This window comes from Zingiber officinale, chromosome 1A, assembly GCF_018446385.1.
Source record: "Zingiber officinale cultivar Zhangliang chromosome 1A, Zo_v1.1, whole genome shotgun sequence".
Lineage (NCBI taxonomy): Eukaryota > Viridiplantae > Streptophyta > Magnoliopsida > Zingiberales > Zingiberaceae > Zingiber > Zingiber officinale.
The window spans coordinates 45,372,332-45,384,773 of NC_055987.1; the positions used below are offsets into that span (position 1 = coordinate 45,372,332).

The window sequence follows — 12,442 nt, forward strand, 5'->3', positions numbered from 1 at the left end:
TTGGACTCAATTTGATTTATGTGTCGAATGAGTCTAATTTAGACTATGATTCATTGAATCAATTTAAACCAATGAATAAAAATTCATTAAACTAAATTGATTTGAATCAAATGTTAGATTTGATCAACCATGGGAGATAAGAGGTCAAGTTTGACTTGACTTGAGAGGGAAGATGAAGGGACAAGTTTGACTTGACCAAATGTCACCTCATTGTGACTTGGCATGGGTCTGCTAATGATGATGTTCCACATCATCAAAGCTACATTATTGTGTGCCACCTCATGAGGAAGAACAAGAGTCATGACTCTTGGTATTACATGGAGATATAAGAGCTCTAATAAGTGGCCGACCACATTGAATTCAAGGCTTCTTCTTCCTCCTCTCTTCTTCTTCTCTCCTTCTCCTCCATTGCCGAGACCTCTCAAGAGTGCTAGCACACTCTAAGTGGTTTTCTCCACTTTTTGTCTGTGTGGATACGTGTAGAGGAGTGTACACTTGACACTCTACGAGATCCGACAATCATTTAGACGAGTGGGATAAGCGAAGGGCATCGCTATAAGGGTAATACTTCTTTTTCATGTAGATCTAAGGTAAATCTAGTGTAGACAAACATGTACATGAATATTTTTATTTATCTTCACACGGATCCGTGGCTAGCTTCGAGGTTTCCGCAACGCAAAAAGCGATTTTTCTGGCTCGAAAGTCTAACAAATCCTTTTGCTGATCAAGAAGGTACCCCCGCCCAGGTCGAATGTCTGCCGGGTGTTGACCACTTTGACCTTCTGCCAGGCGGGCCTCCTCCTCTTACCACCAGATCACATGCCTTCCCTTCAAGTCTAGTCGAAGGAGGCTGAAAGTTCAACTGACTGGACAAATAGTCTGGCGAGTGGTTGGGGGGTCAGCCTATTGAATGAGTGGGACCCCCGCTCGGTCTCCATAGGACTAATCTTTCTCCTCAGGTCGGCGATTCGTGCCTCTGCACTTGGCTATTTTGGATACTTTTCCTTACCTCTGTCGGAGGGGCGCGGGCCGGTTAACTAATGCTGACGCCGTCCAAATCTCCTCGTGATACGTGCAAATCTGTTCCATTAAGACCGAGCACACACCCATTAAATGCTAACATGTGGGACGACGCCACGTGTCGCTGGTGCAGTCGCCGCACGTTCGAGGTGACAGCTGCTGATGTGACATTTGGCGGTTCAAATTCAATCGGCCGGATGCGCGCCTCGATTCCTGCGCCCTAGATCGGACGGCCCCGATCGGTCGCGTCCATCTTTATAAAGCCTCAACATTGCCGCTTCTTCCACTGCGCTCTCCTTCTGCCTTTCGACTGTTTGCTCCGGCGACGTTGCCTGCTCCCAACGCTCCGGCGACTTCCGGTTTCTTCCAGCGGCTTTTCCTTTCCCTGTAAGCTCTAATTCCTGGTCTTTCGTCTGCCTTTCTCGTCCTCTAGCATTTTGCGTCGTCCCGCTGTCTTGCCCAGTGAACTTTCGTCGTTTTTCCGACGATCTTCTAAACGAACTCCTCTGTTTCTTCATTTTCCACCTATGGCCAGTTCTTCCCAGCCGATCGACCTCACCCCTAGTCCCTAGTATACCACCATGGAGACCAGGTTTGATGCAAGCAACGTGGCATATCTCAAAAACGCCTTTGACCTTCCGTCCGACCACGAGCTTGTCTTGGCCGGCCCATCCGATCGGCCACACGACCCGCCGATCGGCACCATTTGCTTCTTTCGGGACCAATTCGTGGTCGGCCTGCGATTCCCCGTCCATCCCTTTATTATTGAAGTCTGTAACTATTTTAGCCTTCCGCTTACCCAGCTTGTCTCTAACTCCTTTCGCCTCCTGTGCGGGGTTGTGGTACTGTTCAAGGTCCATAACATTCCCCTTAAGCATCAAATATTCCACTACTTCTACTACTCTAAGCAGTCCGAGCTGGGCACTTATCTCTTCCAGTCTCGGATCGGCTTAGTCTTTTTTGATAAAATGTCCACTTCTAATAAACATTGGAAGGACTACTTCTTTTATATAAAGCTCCTCGAGTTGCCTCCTTTCCGAACCAAGTGGCAGGTTGGACTCCCCCCTCCCCCCGAGCTGAAGAGGTATAAGACTCGGCCGGACTACCTTCATGCGGCCAACATGCTTGCCGACCTGAAACTCGACATCCACAAGCTGTTACCAGAGGGTGTCCTATATATGTTCGGATTAAGCCTGATCCAAACGCCTCTCCTGGGCGGCATAGGTAAGGAATTCCACTTGACTTTTTTCCTTTGGGTCTAACTGATTTTCTTTTTTTCTCTTGCAGCTAACACAATGATGAAATCGGTAGTGCTTGGCATGCTGCAGGCTAAGGTTGCCGAGGTCGAGGCAGCCGCTGCTAAGGAGATGGAGCGACTTGGCCTTGCGTCGGTCGGCTCTAATGAGGGTGAGAGCGAGGAAGCTCCTACTACTGGTGATGGGTCCGCCACCCGAACATCACATATTGAGGTTGTTGGGGAGGTTGCCCCCTCCGACGTGCAACCGACCGCTTGCCCTGAAGAGATTGAGTCTGCTGGCGATGAAGAGCCACTGAACAGACGCAAACGATGCCGAACGGGCACGCCAACTCGTTCGGCTTCCTCGGCGGTGAGAGCGTCTGAGGGGACAAGTGTCCCCCTCCCGGCCACGGAGACCGTGGAAGCTGTCTCCTCCGATAGGATACCTTTGCAGTGCGACCTCCCGTCTGATCCAATCGCCGCTCAGCCGCTTAGCATCTTGCCCTCCCCCCCCCCACTCGCAAGAGCATTCTTTGGTTAGGGATCCATTCCATTCCGACCGGCCCCTCCTTCAGCCCGGCGATATCTGCTCCATTCACCCAGAGCGATCATCAGTCGATAAAGGCGACCTTGCATCTCCCGACGGAGGAGCTTCTGTTGACTGCCGATCAGCCAACATCCCCTGAACATCAAATAGTTATCCAGGGTCAGCTAGCCAAGGTTTGGGAGGAGGCTCGGGCTCGGGTTGCGACCATGTCGTCGGAGCTGCTCGGCAATAGCCATATGCAGATGGCAACTGGGGTAAGTTGTCTATTTTATGATTTATTTTTAACTTGGTATTAACCTTCCGCCGATCGGCTGCAATACTAGGTGGAAAGCGTGGCGGTATGCAACCGCCTAGCGTTGTTGGAGGAGGAGCTCAAGGGGCTCAAAATTTCTAGGGCGGGTCCCTCCCAGGGCCCTACATATGCCGAGCTGCAAGAGAACCTGGCCAAGACCCAGAAGTTACTGGAGGAGGAGCGGAGGAACTCCTCCGGCCTGCAGACCATGGTGGGTCAGCTCGAGACTCAAGTCAACTCGTATGACTAGAAGATTGATCTGGCCACTACCAGGAAGAACCGAGCCGTTGCTGACCTGGAGGAGAAGAATGTGGAGGTCCGAGCTTTTGATCAAAAGGTTAAGGAGCTGATGAGTCTGCTAGACGCCGAGCAAAAGGGTCGCTTGGCGAAAGCGACTGCTCTTTGGGAGGACTTGAGGACCTCCCAGGACATGCTTGAGGCCTCCTGTCTTTCCTTCAAGGAATATCAGGACGCTGAGTTGAGTCATTTTGCTGTAATGAGGCAAAACTACATCCGCTCGGAATAATTTGTCAAGAAGACGTGCGAACGGCTTGTCAGTGCCTTCGAGCTAGCCATCAATGCCACGATTACCTACTTGAAGGCAAAGGGTCACCTTCCAGAAGCCACGGCCATTTTGGTTTCGGACCGTGCCGAGCTCCTCAACATCATTCCTGACGAGATCTTTGATTACTTGGAGTGAGGAGGCGATAGTTTTTTGTAAGCTTTGCTTTTTGTAAGCCTTGTTTTTGCAAGTGTTAACTGTATTCCTGTCATTCGACAGTGTCTATTAATGAAATCCCTCTGCGTCTTTTCATATGCTGTCTGTTTGCTGTGTATTTGGCTGCGCAGTTCCGGTCGGCAGTGCCTATGCTGATACTCGCTTAGGATCATACCTCTAGGGTCGCTCGACTTCAGTTTTAGTATTTACGTTAGAACGATTTTCCAAGGCTGGGGCTTAACATCGCCGCTCGACGGTCTTCCGAGCGGGATATTTATAGTCGCCGCGTCGACTCTGGGGTTTAACGTTGCCGCTCGACGGTCTTCCGAGCGGGGTATTTATAGTCGCCGCGTCAACTCTGGGATTTAACATCGCCGCTCGACGGTCTTCAGTGCGGGGTATTTATGGTCACCGCTTCGACCCTAGTCTTCCGAGCGGGGTATTTATAGTCGCCGTGTCGACTCTGGGATTTAACGTTACCGCTCGACGGTCTTCTGAGCAGGGTATTTATAGTTGCCGCGTCGACTCTGGGATTTAACGTCGCCACTCGACGGTCTTCAGTGCGGGGTATTTATGGTCGTCGCTCCAACCCTGGTCTTCCGAGCGGGGTATTTATAGTCGCCGCATCGACTCTGGGGTTTAACGTCGCCCCTCGACGGTCTTCCGAGCGGGGTATTTATAGTCATCGCGTCGACTCTGGGGTTTAACGTCGCCGCTCGACGGTCTTCCGAGCGGGGTATTTATAGTCACCGCGTCGACTCTAGGGTTTAACGTCGCCGCTCGACGATCCTCCGAGCGGGGTATTTATAGTCACTGCGTCGACTCTGGAGTTTAACGTCGCCGCTCAACGGTCTTCAGTGCGGGGTATTTATGGTCGTCGCTCCGACCCTGGGGTTTAATGTCGCCGCTCGACGGTCTTCCAAGCGGGGTATTTATAGTCACTGTGACGACTCTGGGGTTTAACGTCGTCGCTCGACGGTCTTCTGAGCGGGATATTTATAGTCGCCGCTCCGACCCTGGGGTTTAACGTCGCCGCTCGACGGTCTTCCGAGCGGAGGCCCATCAACTGACGACCTTCAAGCGGATGCCCACTCGGTCGAACGTCGTGGCTACTGTTGGCCGAGCGGGATGGCCACTCGGCCGAACTTCGTTTCTTCTTGCTTTGCCTTATGAGCGTCGGAAACTCGACATCAGGCCGAGTTGTCGAGGTGTCGGGTCGGCTAATCCTTCTGCTGATCAGGAAGGTACCCCCCGTCCGGGTCGAACGTCTGCCTGGTGTTGACCACTTTGACCTTCTGCTAGGCGGGCATCCTCCTCTTACCACCGGATCATAGCCTATACCCATTTTACCCCTCCATATTTATCCCAATCGATACTTACAATCGATTGAAAATTTTGATTTGTGTTTAAACAATCATCGCTTTCAATATAGCGTATCAAATTGATATTTAAGAATACAGATATAATCAGGAGAACTAAACGAATGCATATGACCTAATTCCATGTTATTCCGAACTCATTAGATCCATCAGTCGATTCCAGCCAAAATTGACCGTTAGATCTAGAAAGTTTAGAATGACATGGAATCAAATACTATGTGTTCGTTTAGTTCTCTTGATTTTAATGATCCTATCAAATATCAATTTGACACATTATATTATTAAAAATTTTGATTTTTTAAATATGAATCAAATGTTTTTAAACGCAATCGTATTTAAATAATTGATGGTCTCAATATGACATATAGAAATGATGTTTTAGGGCATGAATATAATCAATCAGGAGAACTAACAAACACATAGGGTCTGGTTTCCTATCATTCCGAGCTCTCTAGATTCATCAATCGATTTTGACCAATTTCAACTAAGAGATCTAGAGAACTCAGAATGACATGGAACTAAATTCTATATGTTCATCTAGTTCTCCTAATTATATACATGCTTTCAAATATCAATTTGACTCACTATATTGAAAGCAGTGATTTTTGTAAACACAAATCAGATTTTTCGAACACATTCATATTCAAAAAATCACTGCTTTCAATATAATGTATCAAATTGATATTTAAGAGAATAAATATAATCAGGAGACGAACACAGATGACTTGATTCCATGTCATTTTGAGCTCTCTAGGTTCATCAGTCTGTTTTGACCAATTTTAGTCAAAATCGACTTATGGATATAGAGAGCTTGAAATGATATGAAATCAGATTCTATGTGTTCGTGTAATTCTCTTGGTCATATTCATACTCTCAAGTATCAATTTAACACACTATATTCAGAGCAGTAATTTTTTAAATACAAATTAAAATTTTTTAAATATATTCGTATTAAAAAAATTACTACTCCCAATATGACATATGGAAATTACCAGCGATGAATCCAGATAAGGGCTATCTTGGGCTATAACTTAGTCATTTTTCGATCCGTCCCTGATTACCTCTATTGAGTGATCACTATATACAAAGAGGAAGCTGAGGAAGAAGATGAAAAAGCAACGAAGTTTTCCTTCCTCCGAGTTTCTGAAATTTTGTTAGTTTTGCATTACGATGCAAGGGAGAAGACAAAGGGGAGAAAAATATAAATTCAATAGAATTTTCCGCTTATTTACATTTAGGGGTGAACATTCGGTTAATTCGATCAATAAATTAATCGAATTAATGAAAAACTGATTTAATGTTTGCTAACCGAATCAAATCAAAGTTTTACTAAAACTGAATTAACTGAATTAGTTATTTCAGTTAACACCAAATTAACTAAATGTATGTAAAATAATAATAAAAAAATTATACAAAATTAATACTAACTTAATTAAATTAATCGAATGTTCACCCTTATTTGCATCATGATGGAGAAGGCCGAAGAGAAAGAAAAAAAAAAAAGCAACCACAAAGGATACGAATTAATTAATTAATTATTTTAATTCATAAGGATGATCCAGGAAAAGTTTCCACTGAAAATAAATTTAATTGGAGTTAGAAAGATAATTAAAATGTAAATTTGAGTGGTCAAGTAATTAAAAGGGTAAGTTGTAAATGATTTAATAACAATAATATTTAATGATTTAAATTTATTAAACTATTTGATTAATTTAAATAGATTAATTATTTATTATAATAAAAGATGATTATATTCATCCAAGCGTTCCTCACAGTCCATTCCTAAGTGATACAAAGGAAGATAAATCTAGGGGTATAATTGAACCAAGCAATGGACTAAGTGATACAAAGGAAGATAAATCTAGGGGTATAATTGAACCAAGCCAAACTCTTGAATGTTTGAGTTTAACTTATTTATAATCAAGTAGAACTCGAGCTTTATTTAACGAATATATTTATGGTTCATGAACTTATTTAAACTTTTATCGAGTCTAAACAAACTTAATAAATATAAATTTTAAATTTAAATATTCATTAAAAACTAAATTATATATTTAAAGAAAATTATAATATTCTTATTAAAATTTATAATTTTATTCAAATAAATAAATTTAATATATTTATCTATATTTTTCATAAATAAAATATAAAATCTATAAATTCAATATCAAAACTATTATTTTTTTCATTTAAAAGTTAATTCACAAGTTTTTAACGAACATATTCATAAGCTAACGAGTTGAATATTGTTAAGCTTGAACTTGATTTATTTATCTTAACGAACCTCATTAAACGAGCTGAAATAAATTTTTATCGAATCAAATTTTTAATAGCTCATGAGTAGCTTAGTTCATTTATATCTCTGAATAAATCATAAAATAAATTTATAATCAATCGTCAAATTAACTAGAAGGTGGAGGGGATTTAGTTTCTCAAAAATATGTTATTTAAGATTATAGTAAAACGTTAAGTTATTTTTTTTATATAGATTCGGGTTCTCAACCAGCTCGGTATTAGACAAATCTTATAGCATAATTACGCACATAGGTAAGTACAATTGTCTTTTTCTATCTCCTTAAATTATTTTTATGTATAAATAATTAAATGGCTTATAGCTAGTATCATTATTTAAAAAGGGGTATAAAATTGATATTAAATATGAGTTAATATTGAGATTTACTATTAAAATGAGCTAAAAGTTAAAATGGATATTTTATAATTTCTTTCGTCACACTTTATGGATTCAGATTAGGGTGGTCCTGGTTAATTATATTCCAATTCAATTCTAATTTCTAGATTCATTCCTTAAATGACATTGGAGGCATTAGATATAATAAATATATAGGACCTGATTATAAATCATTCCAAATTTTTTAAATCAGTCGACTTTAATCAATTTTGATCAAAATTAATTGATAAATCTAGATAACTCATAATGACATGAAATTTGATTATATGTGTTCATTTAACTCTCCTGATTATATTTATATTCTTAAATATCGACCTACTATATTGAGAACAAAAATTTTTGAAGTTAAATCATAATCATTGATAAAAAAAATGAATACTAAATAATAGTCATTGATAAAAAAAATCAAATAATCTCAATCATTAAAAAAATACAAATAAAAAACCTCATTTATCTCCAACAATTAGAACTGTTGGTCGACGGTTCCAATAGCTAGAACCACCCGTTTCCAACATTCAAAAGAGAAAAAAAAAACAAAATTTGGAAGCGGCTAGAACCACCCGTTTCCAACATTCAAAAGAGAAAAAAACAAAACTTGAATCAACGGTTTCGATTATTATTTTGAACTAGAATTGTACCCATCTAGGCAAAGGGTCGGGCCAGTTATGATTTTTGACTCAAAATTGAGTCAACAAATACCCAACCCGTGGACACCGGCCTATGATCAGGTCTAATTTTAGGTAGAAATTATGGACAAGATATTGCTTTGATAAATTAAAAAGTAGAAGTTCCTTTTAACGATAGAGCTAAATAAGGACCTTTTTATATTAAACATAGCTCCGTTGATGGTTTTCTGCTGCTGCTGCTTTTAACTTGCTATGTTATTTAATATTTCTATATTCTATGTTCCTCATCTAAAGTTAATACTAACAAGAGTTGAGTAGTAGGGTTTGGGTTTTCTTTTGGACAAAATCCCGAAGGACCTTTTTATAGCGTATGAGGGACGTCTAAATTTATTATAAAAATATGTCCCATCTCTGTAAAATAGTCTAACTGTTATCCAGTGTACATTAGTAGTTTATTATTATTATTATTATTATTATTATTATTATCAAATTCACAACTCCTAGCTGTTACATGATTATAACAATTATAACTATTATAATTTTATAACTACTATATTTTCAATTATAAAATTATAATTATTACAACTAATAATGATGAGTTAAGATTTTGATGAAGAATTTTTAGAATTATTCTCGTAATATCTTTTATTAATTGCGCTAAACTATACATTTCTAATATATAAATATCCTTTTGTCAAAATCTCTAAGTTATTGATACAAAGAGCATTTTAATAAGTCTTAGTTTTGATTTTAAAAGAATTACATAAAAATCAAATTAGCTTTTTGGGAAACTTTACATTGGATTAGTTCCACGAACTGAACTCAGATTAATTTATCAGAAACAAACTTAAAAATACACACGCCAAATTAATTTCTAGCCCCACACTTAAATAGCTTATCAGAAAAAACCTCAAAAATGCACAACCCTTAGATTAAAAAAAACATCATTTAATGCCTTTTGAAGGTTACAAAGAATTTAATCCTCTTTATGAAAGTTTTTTTTTCATGCGGTAGCAACTGTAGTTGTTGCAATTGTATAGCAACTAGGATGATGACACAACTACTGCAATGCGACCTCGAATGAAGATTTACACAAAAATATAAGAGAGAAATGCGTGTCGAATGCATGCATGCATCAGAAGCGAATACTATACTAAAGGATAGAAGGGTAAATGTAGAAGAGAGTGGAGAGTCCTTTTAATAATAAATCAAAGAAAAATAATATGATTGAAAGAAGAAAATATTTAAAGATAGACATATAAAATAATAAGATCCATAAAAAAATGAAATGATTGACCATCAATTTATACGTCTATCCTTAAATATTTATTTAAAATTTTTCCTTTCTCTAAATCAAAATAAGACATCCCTTAAAACGATTCATTAAAAAAGGCGTGCCCTTTTGGTTTTTGTCTTTTTCTTTTCCTACTAGGACATCCTTCTTTCTAATCATCCTTCTTCAGCGACATCGGACATTAAGGAAGCAATCTGGACATGGCCTCTTACAATTGCAATGAGCAAAAGGGCGGGTAGACTGATACGCCTCAAACCATGTCTTCAACTAATCTATGCCTTAGTACTTAGCAAAAGCTTAATGACTATTGAAATCAATAGCAGTCTCCCTGTACAATTAGAGTAGCACTTTTACCACATTGCCTAGTCAGCAAGGAGAGGAGGATAGATTGTGTTGCCATGAAGCATCTATGGGTTCTCCAAATGAGACGGGGGATATATGTGCTGGTTCGAATAGGTGACTCATTTGCAGAATTACTGAGTGAAAAGGATAGAGTTTATGAGTAGAAGCCTAAATTTCCCCAAAAACTTAGTCACTTATAGATTGTGCTCTAGGCAAAACTATAATCTAGGATGAGATAGAACATTAATCATCAAGGATCATCATATCGACGGTAGGACATGAGCTATTTTAGTTCAAAGTCTCCAGGTGAAATGCTCGGTTAGAGGTTTATGACTTGGTTAGAATTTACTCTCTGGAATGAAAAATTATAGAAAGGACCCTTCTTGAACCTCTATGAGTCCATCTATGACTGTTCATCTTCACTTGTACATTTCACTCTTTGATTTGTTAATTGATTTTCACAATCAAACCATATGAATGCGATGCACTAAAATTGAAAATGAGCAATTATGGATCAGACAAATCAAACAAGTCACCAATGATTGGTTAGACACAACGATTTTAGAAAACAATTGGAGAGAAAAAAAATATTTGATAATCCAGACTTTTCAATGCAAGAACGGGCAATGAAGTTAATGCAAAGCAACTGATGATTAAACGACACACCTTACTACACAATTCCACAGTTCAAAGTCATCTACCACTTAACCATTCTACATAGGGGAACAAGGATTCAAATGCATAAGAAAGACAATGAGGCATAAGCATGAGCCAGAAAATTGGGGGGAAAGAGCTAAAAATTTCATTTTGGTACCATCATCGCTGACTTTACTTCTCGGACGAGTTTGGACCCCTCTTCTTCCCGAATCCAACAACTGCAATGAACAAAAAGAATAACAAGAAAACATCAGGATCTACCCCAATGTCAAAAGGTAAAGGCGGGAGAAAACATTCCATGGAAAAAGATAAGATTACCAGCAGTCACGAAGCGGCGGTTGTACTGCATGCGCTTGTGGGCTCTTCCACGGGGCTTCTTCTTCTTGTCCTGCTTCGCCACCTTCGGCGTCTGACCTCGGACCTTCCCCGCGCGAGCCAAAGAACCGTGCACCTTACCTAAATCCCATAAAAATAAACGCGACCAGTCGGTATCCAAGAGGGAGGAAACGAATTGCAATTGGACAGAGAAATTTTGATAACTAACCCATAGCGGCGTGCGGCGAACTGGAGGCGGCAGCGACGGCAACGAAGAATCCTCCTCTCCCACGATCCAAAACTAGGGTTTCGGGAAGATTGTGCCGCGTGCTATTTATACCCTCCACGATACGGCCCGGCCCATTTTGTTCGCTGTGCTCGGTTCGATCCAACCAGAAGGCGAAGCACTTAATTAAATTCCCTAATTTAAAAATATATACATATATATAAAATCTTATAGTTATTTTTTTTTATTCAGCTTGTGGAAATCAGATTCACTCCTCCTCAAAGTTATCAACATTTGGAGAACTTTTAATATTGTTTATTAAAAAAATAATTAAAAAATAATAATTTAAAAAAAATGAGTTCATTTCATATCCTCTTGCAATTTGTAATGATGTGAAATGAAATAAATTATATGATCAATTCATCATAACAATGGAAAGAATTTTTTTCTTGAGGATAAAATTGATATCTATTATATTATATAATTAATATATTAATATTTTTTAGTTGATATATATATATATATATATATATATATATATATATATATATATATATATATATATATATATATATATATATATATATATATATATATATATATATATATAGCTTATGTCGATTAATCCTAGAGATGATCAGCTTGACTTTATCGAAATTTTCCATTAAGGGAAACATTTGTAGTAGATGATCCATTGATCCAGTATTCTTAGATCAATAAATCATTAAAAAAATCATCTATTAATTCATCATCTAACCAAAGATTCAATTCTTAATACCTAACAAATTAGTAAACATCCTCTCATTGGAACTCTATCCGTGTTTTGTTCCTCTTTGGAGCGGTGGTTAACACATCAACATCTTATCTCAAGCAAACGCTAAAATTATCCTAATAAAGATTTCTAAGTTCCGCTCCACCTCTCATTTGAAAATTCAGCTTAGGTCTCCCATTGTACAAGAACTATTTATCGAAATAATTTGTCTACATTGGCAAGTTCATTAACCATTTAAAAGAAAAACATCCTCAAATTATAAATCTCACAATTGAAATTCTCCGTTACCAAGAATTATTTTAGTTATTCTTTCTATTTTAGGGATACA

General features: G+C 38.9%; 1 protein-coding gene across 1 annotated transcript; it reads right to left on the minus strand.

Annotated features, from left to right (window-relative positions):
- Window positions 1–10,771: 10,771 nt before the first annotated feature.
- On the minus strand, window positions 10,772–11,490 carry LOC122002819 (40S ribosomal protein S30). The gene is made up of 3 exons (XM_042558170.1): window positions 11,346–11,490; window positions 11,120–11,257; window positions 10,772–11,019 (listed from the first exon to the last, which is right to left on the minus strand). Exons 1-3 carry the CDS (start codon window positions 11,347–11,349, stop codon window positions 10,973–10,975), a joined length of 189 nt encoding a protein of 62 aa, XP_042414104.1. The 5' UTR covers window positions 11,350–11,490; the 3' UTR covers window positions 10,772–10,972.
- Window positions 11,491–12,442: the final 952 nt, after the last annotated feature.

Coding starts and splice junctions, on each gene's coding strand:
- LOC122002819 (XM_042558170.1), bottom strand. Junction 11,020..11,119: donor CCGCCGCTTCGTGACTGCTG/GTAATCTTATCT, acceptor TGTTCATTGCAG/TTGTTGGATTCGGGAAGAAG.